Source organism: Calidris pugnax, unplaced genomic scaffold, assembly GCF_001431845.1.
Source record: "Calidris pugnax isolate Ruff unplaced genomic scaffold, ASM143184v1 scaffold24, whole genome shotgun sequence".
NCBI classification, from domain to species: domain Eukaryota; kingdom Metazoa; phylum Chordata; class Aves; order Charadriiformes; family Scolopacidae; genus Calidris; species Calidris pugnax.
Genome location: NW_015090922.1, coordinates 28333671 through 28349695, shown reverse-complemented (window position 1 = coordinate 28349695; position 16025 = coordinate 28333671). Strand labels below are relative to the sequence as shown.

Here is a 16025-nt window from a genome sequence, read left to right as displayed (position 1 = left end):
TAGAGTAAATGAATACTTAGAATCCCTAGTTCTATAGAAACAGTTTTCTAACAAATCTTTTCTAAGACAAATCAACTATGAAGAATACAAGAAATGAACATTTTTTCCCCATAACTTTATTTTCATATTACTTAGGGGGTTTTTTGCAAATATTTAAACAGCTATTGAAAGACAGAAATAGTCTCTTTGCATTTAAAGCTGTTTCAGTAATATCAGACTATAGCAATAAAGTAATATTTTAAAAGAGAGGATGTTTTTCACATATGCCCTAAGAAATTTACAGAATATAGTATAAAGGGTAAACCAGTAAAATTCTGCCTTTAAACAACATCTATGCTCATTCCAGTAACCCCAAATAAGTATAACAGAAGGACTCTTGTGGCATTTCAGAAAGAAATGCCTCCCTTTCAGATTAATTTAAATATTTGGCAGATCTAGCTTTAAAAATGGAACAATTGCCATTTTAACTGCATTTTCAATCTAAAGGAAAGAGGTCGCACTCTAGCAAAGCACTACAGAGCACACATCTATAAGCACCTGGAAGTTCTATGAAAACCACTTCTGTGGTGATTTGCTAGAATGAAGTCAGAATGAATGGTTACTCTCTTTTGTTGATATTTTGCCCTTATTTTTTCAATAAATGTAACAGATTTTACAATAGAAGAACTGTGAAAACAGCTTGAGAAACTTGCAGAAAACAAAGGCAGAAGAAAACTGTAGTTTAAAAGGGAATATTATGCTGCTTGCCTATGGCCAGATACCAGTCTCCTTTCTCTCAGCAAGCCGTTATTTTTCAGAGCACCAGGGCCAAAGCTCCACAGGCTGGGAAATATCAGGGTAGAAACAATTGGAGTTTGCCATCCAAGGTGGCTGTGGTGAGCTGCAGTTCAAAAGAGAAGAACATATGACTTTAATAAAGATCTTTCCAGTGAGTGAAGTTTGCTTTAGGACAACAAACTAAATGAAGATCATTAAGAAGATATTTAAATTACTTCTACATTAAGAGGTCCAGGATTCATTTTAAAAAAGGAAAAACTTAACCTATAGACTTTTCTCAACCAAACTAATCTGAAAATTCCATTTTACTTAGATTTTTCTTTTCCAACTATTTTTAAATTTGTGTCAACATACGCTAACACATGAACGGTCTGTAAAACCAAAACATATGTTTAAACCACATAGAAAGTCAAACAGACTTGACTATGAATGATTCAAGAAGGGAGCATGGAAGAAATAAGAAAGAGCTGGAATAAATGAAGATGGAAAATACTATGAATTGAATCAGGCATACCAACAAATGCAGTCTTCTGATTTTTACTGGTGTTAAATGTAGTATAAGAATTTTCTTTGTAAGGCAGTATGTTGAAAAAGGCCACATACCTTTAGGAACCAGCAAGCCTCAAAGACTTGCATAAAGAGCCTTCAACTACATTGGCTTTCTTTTACCAGTCTCACAAAATCTTAATTATAGAATAAAAGCAAACAGTATTTTCTGCAATTACTTCTACAAACAAGCACTTGAAATCCTGCTGTAGCTCAGAAAGTGATGATCTACAAATGGCATCTTTTATTCAAGATTTTACTCCTTCCATATTAGGATTTACAGCTATTCATACCAGTGACAAAAATCTGAAGAGCTGGAACTAAAAATGTATCTCATGCTCTAACCATATCTCATGTTCTTCATCTGGTTTGCTTTTCTCATCCTTATTTTTCTTGTTCTGTTCTTTGTTTGACGTGTTTACTCATTTGTTATCTTCCTTTGGATAAAGTGGCTTTGTGGTCAGTAAATTATCTTCTTGGCTTTGTATTCCCTCCTTCAACACTGGAGGATTCTTGTAATCTCTCACAACTGTTATCTCCCAAGACAGTGAATTTTTTCTCTTATTTTCTTCTTTCTCACTCTCATTTACATAATCTTAAAGTATAGACTACCCAGAGCTCTCCAATCCAATTCCTCCAACTGTATTTTTACAGATATCCAAGACTATTACATCTTTCCAAAGACTTCGACTAGCTCCTTATCTACTTCTGTAACTTATTATTAGAAAGATGAGATATATATATATAAAATATCTAAATAATGTATTCTTGCAAAGGTTTCGTAGTCAATTATCTAGTCAGAATAAAAGAAAATGTTTTTGTTAATATTTCATCTTATTAAAAAAGAACAGACCTAACCTGAGAAATCAGAGATGGATTCTATTCCAACTGAAGATACATTATTACAGGAGGTAGTATAGAAACCTTGTTTAGTTTTAAATTGAAAATAAAATAATTGTAAACAAACTGAATTTTTACAAGACCCAAGGAGGTCATCTGGTCCATCTTTCTGCTTTAGGTGCTACCACTGAAAACATTAGGCGAGCTTAGTTATGGCTTTGTCTGGCAAAATCTTGAAAAACTACAAGGAAATTTCACAATTTGTTCCAGTGTTCCAGTGCCTTCCTAGTGCCTTTTGTTTTTTTCTCTAATGTCCAACCTGAACCTCAAAACCGCAATGTTTTGTCAATCCCTTTTGTACTGGAACATTGCTTGGTTTCCACCTGCTAAATGTAAATTAAATGTACACTACTGTTACATTCTGCTTCTAGAGTCCTTCTGATTTTATTATCCATTAAAAATGACCTTTCTACTCCATCTAACCATCATCCACCCTTTTGACAACACCAAACCACAGAATCATTGAAAGGTTGGCTGAACTAAAAATTCCCACCTTCTGGCTTTCAGATTTCTAGATTTCTTGTTGGTCATGTGGTCTAAACCACTGATTACAAGTCCTCCTCCTTCCTTTCCCCTTTCTCCTGCTCTTTCAACCTACTTTCCTTGGCATTAGACAAAGAGTCTGCCCTTTGATTGCATCATTCTCCTGAGAAGCGTTACACTCAATATCTTGCCATGGACAAAAGGAATATACCCTATATACACAGCCAACAGTGTTTTTCTTAGTCCAACCAATGTTTTAAAAGCCTTGTTAAAATATAACAATTATTAGCCAGTTAAAATGACACTCAAAATCCAAAAATTACCGAATTATTACAGAAAAGTTGCATCAAAAATAGTTTTTGACAGGGTCACTAGCATCCTGAGCTCTTCCCTGGGAGATCCTGAGCTCTTCCCTGGGAGGAGTGCAATGTTGATGGTAGAGATTTTCGTCCTTCTCAGACTGGGATTCCCTTGCGTGATTTTTAGACCTTACGTGGGTTTTACGTAGACTAGCTCTACTCTGGTCCTGTGGACTGAAAGTGTTAGCACACTGCATGCATCCCAGGAGTCCATCTTTTGGTTTGACTTGATCACAGATAAATCTAATTCACGTCCTTAATGAGTGTACAGTAATGAGAAGCAAAGTTGGATAAGAGGGACCAATTGAAGATTTGGTTCAAAAGCACATTTCTGATCCAAGCTAAATTGCTAATACACGCTCACAGGGAGTCCAGTTTAGCCTTCAGATTTTAAAATAAATTTCTTTACCTGATGATTGCTAAAAAAAACATTTTCACTTGTAAAAGTGGCATACTTGTTTCAGAAGTCACTGAAGATAAATTCAGAACACTCATAACAGCAGTTTTGCTCTGTGTTACATTTCAGACAATATAGAAATTTTAGTTAATAGTGCATTAGTAATACAATAACAGGATGAAGTCCATGGCAATCTGTATCAATATAGATCAAAAGAGCTACAAAAAATCTAACCTGTAGGACCCTTGAAATTCCTGGATTTTTACACTTAAGATCTGTCAAAATTGATCAAGAAAAAATGTACTCAGCTATATTTAGAATCCACAGAAATTTGAGTAAGAATTTAAAGAAAAAAAATATGTTTAACTTATACCAATATTTCATTTCCAAAAAGTGCAAGTTTGCAACTTTATTCAAACCCCACAGCTCCCAAATATGCTACTCCAGAACTGTGTTTTAAATTATATTTGAAATCTCTATAGTAGTTAAGTCAATACACTACTTAAAATACAATTAAAAAAATTCTATCTTACTATTACATAGTCAAACTCTGGCATCTGTTCTGTGAATAATTTGAAACCCATGTAAAGGTTTCCTATGGGATGAACACTAGAACACTATGGAATATTAGAAGGCATATGAGAGCATGGACTATTTTTCATGTCAATGAATATATGAATAATAAAGAAAAGACCTTCAAGTAGGGCAGAGAAGAAAGTGCAAGTTTGGTGCATTTTAGAGCTTTTTACAGAAGCTATAACTTCTGATCCCAGAATGGGGTGAGAATGAGCTCTTGAACACAGTTCTCTTCCACTTGATGGACTACAAAAGACTTAAAAGTTTACTGCAATAAAGTTAAAAGTGACATGCAGTGTTGGAAGGCTGTCAGTTAACTGAAAGAATGAATTTAAAGACATTGCCTCCTGAATTTCCTTTTATAGCAACACAGTAAATATTTCTTTTAGAATTATCTTTGGGGGTGGGAAATATGATTCTGTAGTGATGCCACATAAAAAAAATGTGCTGTAAATTAGAGACCTGGAGTTTTTTAAGCCACAAACACAAACAGTTGGCTTTGAATAGAAAGGCATGTAACAAATATTTTATTTTAATATTTCACACAACACATATATGTATATGGTGTAAGTGTCAAGATATACTGTACTTCAGGAAATAATAAGAATCAAAGCAATTCCAGCTAGCTTCACATTACAGACACATCATATGATTTTGCATTATTTCAATTAATATAAAGACATAAATATGCATAATATGCAAATAGAGAGAAAAATCTTGAAAAGTTCCACTAGCTGCACAGCAAAAAGTTATCATCTTGCCAAAAAAATCCATATGTTAGTAGACCGGATGGGAATGCAGTTTTTAGAGATTTACTATTTTTATTCTCACTATTCAAACTATTCTTTGAAAATAGTGAAGCACATGTAGAACCAAAACTGCCAGAAGCAAGCAATGTGGACCAGTATATCTCTATAAAGTCAACCCTCAATTCTTCAGGTCACACTGCTATATACAATTTATAGGAAAGGTGCCACAAAACATATTTTCAAAGTAGCAATTGCTGTTCAGGGAAGCATCTTTATATGGTTTAGCTAGATAGTTAATCTTATTGTTTCCTTTATTTTCTTATGTGGCATATATTGATATCATAGAAAAAAAGTGATCAAAGCAGAAAAGAAAGTATAACATACTGAGTTATTATTTAGTAATACTTGCATATGAGACTGGAGAAATATTTATGTGTAAATAACCTAAGTGTTGTTGAAGCACTAATTGCAACTCCAGCTTTTCCACAACAGCCTGCAACTGCTGACTGACCACTATGGAATTTTCTGCATTTCACCATGTACTTGAAAGGTAAAATGAAAACAAGTCAAGTCAGGTAAATACACACATTTTCTCATTTAACTTACAGTTTTTTACATCTGCTTTTGAATGTCCTAGTGGCCTTTTTACATAATAGATTTTAGTTCAAGAACATCTTTTTAGCATTTTCTGGACTCCTATTTCACTTGTTCCAGAGACTTGCCATTGCCTGTGCTCCAATACAGCAAAATCTAACTTAAGAAATATATGCTTTTCAAAGAAAATGTTAGTTCATTACACACCTATCAAACAGCACAAACAGTAACTTCGGGATTTAAAGTAATCTTCTGCAGCCTTCTGGTCTATTGAATTAGCATGTTTTGAAACTGGTCATATGGAACTGCTTCCCAACCACCACAGTTGTTGTGTTATGCAGTAATAAACAGTAAACAATGCTCAAATAAAATAAATAAATAAATAGATACCTATTGTTTTTTCCCTTACTTCCCTTAATTTTTAACTTACATACCAAAATCAGTATCTAAAAAAGCTATTCAAAACCAAACTAGACTTTTATAGAACTAAGAAGTGCTATTCCAGAGCCCAATACAAACTGAATTGTTCTATTTCTGTCCTTCTAAAAGAATGATTTAAGAAGACACTCACCAAATTGATCTGCAGTTGTAACTGAGAAGCACTGACCCTACAGCTGGATGGCGAGATCCCATCCTGCAGCACAGTGTCCCACTCACCCCACAGACTGGCACTGGCACACACAGCCAGTCCTACTGTACCGCAGTTGGTGGCACTGGGCACAGAAGGTGCACCAGCAAGTGGTACTGCTGGCACTGGCAACAGTCCTTGCTGACGGAAGTGGTAGGGACTTCCTACTAGTGGTAGGAACTGGGGAAGAATAAGCATGACCAGTCAGAGCAGCAGAGACAGGTCTAAAGAACGAATGGTAAAAGTGAAAGCTGTTTTTCATCACTTTCAAATGTAAAAAAATATCTGGTTCATTTATATGAATAATCAACTTGGAGTCACATTGATACAGCAAGTTTTGGAGTTTCTTTTGAGACTAAGATAATTTAAGTTATTCTCTACTTTTTTCATATCTTCTCAGAAAGCAGAGATTAAACTAAAGATTTTGACCTTCTCTGCACTATTGAGACTATTCTCTTATCCACGCCTTTTACACTTGGGATAACCAAACACACAATAACCTCTCGATATGGCTGCAAGTGTAAACTGCATAGAAGCCAGGACAACCAAATATCATTTTAGCAAGTAGTAATTTTGAGAACGAGCTTGAAATTAGTCACACAGATGAAATATAGATGCAACTCATATCTGTCTATTGCCATGCAGTGGTATCTTTAGCTTCATGGTTTTCAGCTAATTATGAGAATTAGAAAAAAAAAAAAGGCAGTACTCTATGCGTTGTGGTACACAAGAACAAACACCATCTAGTATTCTACATATTACAGTAGACAAACATTACTCACTGATACGATAAATCTCAATTTTAGGTCATTGGCAACAAGTCGCATTCCAGATCAGCGCTGTAAATCCTACAGGAGTTTGATCACTATTATTTTTAAAACTGTAAACTTTAAAAGTCAATTGAAATCTTTATGTGTCCAGACTGTAAAAAACGTAACTTTTAGTGTCTCTAATACGTATATTTGATATGTGCTGCGCATCAGAGATGTCTTGCAGATCTAGAGGGACTCAAGTTCAGGGGCCACCATGAGTAAGATATTAAAACAGATGCTAAAGGAGTCACTGATGATGTGTATACAGAGGTGTTCTAGGTAGGGTTTGGGTCTTAGAAAGGAGAAAGTCTTTTCTAGAATCGATAGGAAAGTTAATTGTAGAGAAAGCCAAATTATTCAACAGATTGAATAACAGGCAAACAATGCCTCAGAGTTGGCAAGCTGGAGCTGTAGAGAGGCCAAAAAATAAAGATATTTTTTCAGGCCATCCATATGTGCGAAACCCTATCAGAAAAACTATGAATAATGTAACAGATGCACCATTTACAGTATTTTCACTAGTCACTCAAGAAAATCAACCAGAAACCTTTAAAGAAAAACATAACAATGCAACCTATAGAGGTCATCTAACTCAGCTTCCTACTGAATCTCCATAGAAAAACCTTATTTTTAAAACTTCTTTTTTTAATTTGTAATTTTCTCTCCAAATAAAATATTCCAGAAACACGTATCTGAAAGAAACAGATCTTAATTTTATGGCCTCACCTGGGCTTCTTGTTATTTAAAGTTCTTAAAATTGTTACAACAAATATATACTTTGGCAAAGCCAAACCATGTGAACATACTTATTTGAAAATTCTGACCAGACTTCTCAGTGTGTTTACTCAAGTGCATTTATTTGGAGCAGAAGAACAGATATACTGGAGCAAAGATCCACCTAGCTAGACTCCATCTTGCAGTCTTCTCCAAGAACGCTGTAAACAAATATCTGGGAAAGAGTGAGATACTCTTGCAGCTTGAATGTAGGTGCACATACATTCAATGTCAGGGAACATAACACTAGGATCTAGCCTGGTGTTAGGTTTATAGATGGACTCAGTGATCTTAAGGGCAGTTTTCAACCTAAATGATTCTACAGTTCTATGAATCCTGAGCAACATACCGTTTATATATATTTGGTAATGTAGTCAAGAGTTGACTCTATGGTCTCCCTCACCATAAAACATTCTTAACACCTAAGATCTGATCTCTGCATACATACTGATACTGCAGGGTAACGTAGGGTACTGTAGGGTAATGCCCTCACTGATTTATCATAACACAGACAGTGTTGCCATGCTGGTCTTGTTATTAGGATATAAATCCAGTACTCTTTTCTTCCTGTACAGGCCTGGAATTTCAGCCTCTGCAGGACTCCTTATTACTTGTTGAGATTTACCAATTAGTCTCTCTTCTATGCTGTCTTTAACATAAAGCATACCTCTACTGCCAGCAAGGTATAGTCTTGTACAGCTTTGTAGCCTTGTACTGGAGTGTCTCACTAATTACCCTTCTTCAACCAAACTTGTGATAAACCAAAGAGATCACCTAGGGCTGCTTCACCCAGCACTGACCATTCTATTTTCCCATCTTATTTCTTAATATTTCTGCAACTTCATCACTAATTCTGTTCTTAGCAGCCTAACTTCTATTTTCTACCTAACTATTTCTACACCCTGACATATCTGTGAGAATACAGAATTTCTGCTTCTTGATCTTTCATAGAAGTCTCATCCCAAACGCAACCTTAAGTTTTAAAACCTTTATTCCCTTATGACTCAGATTAAGTTCATCTTTTCTGGACAGATGTTCCTGGAATCTCCTGGGTAGTTTCCCTAAAGTATCCTATTTTTAAATGTATTACCCATTTCAGCACCTGGTGTCAGCTTTCAGCGTGCTCAAAAACCCCAAAATTCTCATCTATATTTAACATGACATTTTTATAGCCAAGTATAACCAGTAATTCCCAATAAGTATTTTGAGCTGTGAAATTTACTTGACAAAATATGTGAAGTAATCTTAAATTTGTCTTCTTGCTTCTATACTGACACTCAGAAATATTTTTCATTTAAATCTTATGTAGATGAAGGAAACTGGAAGGAATAAGCTACCCCAAATAACTACAAACTCCTGTAATGGATCTAATCTGTTTGTCTTTGCTTTCTCAAACATAGATAAGAATCTGTCTACGTATATAAAAATCCTCGATCAGCAAGATAATAATAAACAAATTAAATACCATCACCTAAAAGAATATAAACTGTTTCATATTTTTATGCCTCTAGAGTTAATGAAGAAACAAATACATGACAGAAGGTGGTTATAATGCCTATACCACTACTGGAAGATAGACCAACACCACAGCAATGCGAATGCTCTGAGGATAGATGTGATGCAGAATGAGATTTTATGGAAAGCTCTGCACATTTTCCAGCTTTAAGATATAAGCCAATGCTTGTTAAGTCCAGCAAGAGAGTTTCCTTTAACTTCAAGGGGCATTGAATCAGATCTTAATATAAAAAGCCAATAACTGGAACAACACATTAACCGAGAGTTACTTTTTACAGCTCACAACAATCAAAAAATCTGGTTTCACTGCTTGCTACTATACTATTAATGACAACTTACATAGTCCCACAAATGCTGTTTTTCTTTTAATAGGCCATATTAAATATTTCCATTCCAGAAAGCATGCATTTTGGCAGTAGACTCTCATGTGCTCAGAGTACTAAGACAAAGTAGTGGTAAATGTTCCTTACACAACTACGTACATATCAGCACACCAAATCCCAGCTGCTAGAATACAAATGAAAGGAAACAACTTAAAAAATAAAAAACTGAAAATAAAAATAAATCAGACAATACAAGGATGGGGTGAGCATGGTTCAATAAATATAACATTCATGTCTCAAGCACTCCCATATATGAAGTGTTGTTTGATAGGAAAACCGCTGGGAGAGTGTCTCATACAAAATTTGTATCATGAACCTAAATAAATTATCTACTTATTCTTTAGTGTGAGCTTTGCTCACTACAGGTGTTCTCTTTCTCCAAACTTTTTTTTTTTTAAAATGAAGTCATTAGAGTGGCTTGAGCTTTATGACATCATATCTATTTTCATGTCAAAAATTATTATTGTTTTTGTTATTGATTTCAAAGCAAACAGAAAGATGAATTGTAAAAGTTACTTTAAAATCCCCAAACATCTTAGTAATAATTATCCAGTCATTTTAAATGCACGTCTCATCTTTTCCACTTTTAATTGAAAACATACATTGATTTATCACTAAGTTTATCTACAAGAAAGAAAAAAAACACGTTTCTGGTTAATTTTCTTCAACTTATTTAGATCCAGAATAAAATAATAGTGAGAAAATATAGATTGGATAGGAATTGATGAAAGATAAAAAAATAAAACAAAAATAGCATTTCCAGATTTGTGAATATAATTTGAAATGCATCTTACATAAGCATAATGAAGAGTCCAAGAAAAAAATAGTTTTAGTTGCTGAACAGTTGTTCAAAAGGCAATCTTAGTAAATGTCTTACTGCATAATTCAGGTCTCAAATTAAGAAATGCATACATAGAAATTCAATAAAGAAGAACTGGAAGGAAAAAAACCCCAAAAGTGGAAGAATTTATTTAATCTTTTTCTGCATTAAGGGACAGAGAAGAGGAACATAATAATTATTGATGAAACTATTCAAACTAAAAAAAAGATAAGAAACTTCAAAACAGGAGTGAGCCATTTATGTCTAATCTGTGCTCACATCTGAGGTTCAGGTAAACTGTTACTGCATTTCAATGCATTCAGCATTACTTTAAATTTCTAAGCAGGCCTGCATATCTAAAGCAGGGATTTTATCCCTTAGTATAATAAAGACAAAACCAGCTGACTTCCTGACCCGTGGGTCAGGATTGTAATTAAGATCTTTAACTTACAGTACGTATATGTAAGGTGCTTCATTAGTCATTTTGACTTCCTTTGCAAGACCACATAGGTACAGAAAGCTAACAGTAACTTTAGAGGACTAAATTATATAAATATACTTCCATTAGACTAATTAGAAAGTCTCCTATCAAATTAAGAGTTTGAAGCATTTTGGCTTGTTTGAAAAACAGAACTGCAGTAGCTTCAGAAGACAAAGGGGAAACACATCTCAGACAACAAAATCTTATAGCAAGGACATTTCTAATTTCTGCAAACTGCAAGATTTAAATCCAGCTTGGCTGACATTCCGTACGGTCCCTGCATCCCTGGGGACCCATCAGGGGCTCTTGCCCTCCCTCACTGCGTTGGTAGGATACCCCATCTAACGGTATTCCCAGACCCAAATTACATTATAGTCCACACTGATTCTTACAGGAGAGGACAAATGTCCCACCTCGTTCCTGTCCATGTGTCTGACTGTAGCACAGCATCACAGCAATCCATCCTTGTCTGGGAATCCACACATGGTGCAGCTAATTCATGTTTGAGGCACTCACTGACAAACTTAGTCTAGAGGAAGGGCTTCTGGAGGGGCATAGAAAAAGCAGCATAGTACTACTGATGCTTGAGACACAGTAGCTGCAGGTAGCATTGAAAAAAGCAACATTTTTTCCCTCGTCATGTGAGAACTGACAGGAGAGATTTTTGGTTTTACTCTCATCAGTGATGCATTTTGTAACCAATTATTCTACACATGTCATTGCTAAAATTGCAAATATGGAAGTACGGTTCTTGGCCTCCTTATACACAGAAATCATTCCTACTTGGGAAAGACTAGCTTGCGTTTGCATCAAGTCTATTAGAGTCAAATAAAAGACATGATTACTTGAGGTCAGTAAAGCATTTCTTGAAATGCAGTGGCCAAAACTGGCTCCAGTGCCAGTCATCAGTGTGATGACTTCATAGTACTTATGTAGGTTGGACAAACTGTAAGAATTTTTTGATGTCTCACATTAATATGATGTCATTCCTCATTTGATGCACTACGAAACCTGGCAACAGGAGGTATGACTTCATGTGCCAATTATGCCCATATTCCAAGAAAAAGTTTTCTAATTTGCCTTAATTAGGGGTATCATGCTACTTACTCACTTCAAGATATTTCAATTTGATTTCTACCACAGATAAAATAATTTCTATTTCTATGCCTCATTACCACTACTAATTCCCCTTTGGCTCCCATTTTCTTTCCATTATGTTAACATCAATGAGAAATTAAAAGAATTCCTGTAGACTTTTCAGTTACACTACATAATCTTCACCTTGTAATTCTCACAACATAACGACTCACATATTTTCTTGCTTCTTTTCACATTTATAGCTAAATATTATTTTATTTTTGCAATATTGGGACTTTTTTCAAAATGTAATTTGCCTTGACTTTTCATGGAACCATAGAATAGTTTGGGTTGGAAGGGACCTTTAAAGGTCATCTAGTCCAACTCCCCTGCAATGAGCAGGGACATCTTCAATTAGATCAGGTTGTGCAGAGCTCCAGCCAATGTGATCTTGAATATTTCCAGGGATGGAGCACCTACCTCCACTCCGGGAAACCTGTTCCAGTGTTCACCACCCTTATTGTACAAAATTTCTTCCTTGTATCTAGTGCGATCTTGCTCTGTATGATATGATGTTCCCAAGAGAATGGACTTCGAGAAGAAAGCAAAAAGGGGATAATAGTCTCTCCATGGAGTAACCTGTTGCACTGTGCACACAGTTTACAAACAAAAGTGCTGAGAGAAAAAATAAAGAGAAAAGAAACCCAAGAACTGCAGGAAATAGCACTACTAGCCATGCCCCTGTCCCAAGAACCAGTGGGATATATGTGCCCAAGTCTGCCTTCAAGTGCTAATGGAACATCCACCCACCCATGTATGTATTTGCTGTCATTGGAAATTGCTTCTATAACCTGGTAAAATCATGCCACACATTAACAATGCATGTTTATAAGGTCATATATGCATGAGTTCATACCCATGCACATATATAAAGGTTATTTTTACTTTTTTCAGACTTTGGATGTTTTATGTACTGACTGTTTTTCACATAAAGAACACCTCAGAGCCTTTCTTACTGAACCCACAACGGTCCAGAAAACTGCACTTAAACAACCATGCTATGTTAATATTACCACATCTTTATAAATACACATCAATTAACATATAAAAACACATAACAATGTAAAATACAGGTGGTTTGCCTCAGGATATTATGCTGAGGACATTAAAAATGTCCTCATGTACATAAAAGCAGTAACAATTTCATCTTTTCATTGTTAAAATAACACAACCTAAACCTATACTATTTGTTCAGAATTTACAGTATCTAAACTGCCTGTGAGCATTCAAATCTGAGATTTCCTTTGAGAGTTCATACCCAGAATCAGTGCTTCTTTGCTTTCTGATAAAAAGCTGAAGAATGTCCATGCTCCTGCATGGAACAAGGAATAAAAAGAATATTCTAGAACAAGAATTGTTGATCTGTTTCATATACTATCACGATCCATTCTGTAACTAAAAGCTTTTCTTTCCCTACACCTCCAATTAGCAGTCTGTTCCAGGTCCCCACTCATTTGACTATTGGGCAGGAAGCTAGGAATGAGTTTTTAAGTTTTTCCATTATTGCTGTTTCTAAGTAATTCTTTTTTAAAGTGTCATGGCTGGACTAAGAATTCTACTAAGTCCACATATTCCATGTTCCACAATATGTCAGAATTCCATACACTCCTTATTTTCTTGTAGCTCCCTTGCTCAAGTTCTGTGCAGCAGACACAAATTTGTGCAAATCAGAGGACAGCTGCTAATTCGGTTGTTAATTTTTTCAGCCACGTAGCCACACGTATCTCTTACCTATGCCACTTTAAATGTAGGGCACTGTAATAAAGGGCTTTTCATAATTATGGTATATCGAAGACAATCTTGAAGCAGTCAGATTGCTGTCAGGATGCCCAGAGAGACATCAGTGGAGATATTCAAAAGCTGACTGGGCATGGTCCTGAGTAGCCCGCTCTGGGTGGCCCTGCTTGAGCAGGGATGTTGGATTAGATGACCTCCAGATGTCTCTTCCAACCTCAACCATTCTGTGATTCTCTGATATCAGAATGGTGAAGAAGGGATCTAAAGATACTGTAGGATGAGCAACAACAGGGTGTAATGAAGTAAAGTATGTTGTTGGCCTCAATCATTATTATATGAGAATGAGAGATGCCGAGGGTAGTCAGACTCTTGGGTACATTACAGCAAAATTCAATTAAATTAAAAAGAATGAAAATATATAATTTGCGGTATGAATATGTCTAATAAACCATTTTTTAATGCAGAAAACACTTTTACTATATTCTTACAATAGCAATTTTTGAAAGTCTGCAAAATACACTTCAAACTCACATGGCTGGACAAATGATCGGGAATGGTTTCCAGATCATTTTCTTTAATGATGGGTTTGAAACAATTTAAGTGTAATCTCAGACATTCTTCAAAAGATGGCCATAATCTCTGAGGCTGCTAATGTTTGCATGACATCATTGTCATTATAATCATGTCTCTTCACTCCATAATGAGAAAAACTGAGGGAAACATGAAAAAGAGTTTTTACTAGCAACCTACTCAGGTGTATTATTTCAAATTCCACTTCCAAATCTGGACATTAGCTCACAGTAAAATACACTAACAACCCAAAATTCTTTCATGAAAACCTAGCCACACAAGCACAGTCAGGCAGTCCCCTTCAAAGTAGTTGTTTTATACCACTAATTATCCTTGATACACCAGAGGAATGCATTTTTCTTCCAAAAACTGAAGCATGTATCAGAACTTAACAGGCTCACATCTCTTTTATTTCACGTTCAAGTGACTGAACATGTTACTTAGAGTATATCTCTTTTTTTTTTTTCTCAAAACCCTGACATGTTCATATAACTTCCGCATTTAAATGGTCGCTTCATGATGAAAAAACAAGAGAAAGACAACTGTCAAAAGAGTAAACCTTTTGTATGAAGGAACTTCCATGACTTCTTGCATTCAACGATTTCAAAACAAAATGCAAGAGTAAATGGAAATTTTCAATATGATTCATCTTGGATACTGTTGTTTCTATCCCCACAGGATATTTACAAAATTTCTTCAACTGGCATAAAGTCCATGTGTTACAAAACGTATGAGAAAGAGCAATATTTTTTTTAAAAGTAGGTGTTAACTACTGATCACATAAGCACAAAGCAGCACGATGAAGTCATTTGTGCCTGGCAGATCTAGACCAATTGAAAATAACTGCAAGTAGGTGTATTTCTTCAGGGTACCAACATACACAGTTCAAATTGCTACCATAGTTTAAAAGATTTTAAAAGATAAAAAACCCTCTTATTCATATAAAATCAAATTCTCTCAGATTAGTTGTCTAAAAGAAAGGGATATAAAAGCAGACATATCACTAAAACATTTAGCAGTTACCACAGTGACATCCTACATTTTGTCAGGTTTTAGTTTACTTCTGGGCTAACAATTCATATAAGGAAAATAAACAGTGATTAGTTAGCAATCTTCTTATATACTCATACCAAAAAAAATTGCTGAGATGTAGTAAGTCTATTTAAATACGTCATTTATACTAAAAATAACACTAATGTAATTTTAAAGAACATCAAATTAATGGAAATGCTAAACAATCTCAGTTATGCCCTGCCCCCACAAAAGATAGTATGATATTTTTATGTAAGTTACATTTACAAAAGCCTCATATATTTACTAATGACTTTTAGGCAGACTAAGTAACAGACATGTATTAAAAAAAATATTAAACTGAAAGTACAGTGATTAAATAAAAAAATTCCAGATGCCCATTCCTCTGGCTTCTTGTCTACCTCTTGGTAGACAAGAAGGGAATGTATATTTGCATCTTCCATAAACAAATGAATGCAACAAAGTTTAACCTGAGATTAAAATGCAACTTCATACATGAACTGCAGAATTCTACTTTCCTCATTGAAGCCATGGAAATGTAATTTCATAAAAAATCATTGCACTAGTATTATATTATCACTTTCCCAAAGAAAGAAACAGAAGGCCCAGGGAGATTCCACTGTGTCAAAAATACTTCTGGAAGCAACTACTGAATATAATTCTTAACATGAACCTTGAAGGAAAGGAGAAGCCAAATGTGTTTTCCATGTATAATGAAGTACAGTTGTTGGCAGTCAAAAAACATAAAACATATT

General features: G+C 35.0%; 1 protein-coding gene across 1 annotated transcript in view; it reads right to left on the bottom strand.

The window, feature by feature from the left end:
• Window positions 1-765: 765 nt before the first annotated feature.
• The window catches only part of WDR27 (WD repeat domain 27), a 118983-nt gene continuing 103723 nt past the window's right edge, over window positions 766-16025 (bottom strand). The window contains exon 30 of the mRNA XM_014950497.1: window positions 766-880. Coding sequence (XP_014805983.1) covers window positions 833-880 — 48 coding nt within the window. The 3' untranslated portion in view covers window positions 766-832. The remainder of the gene's footprint in view (window positions 881-16025) is intronic.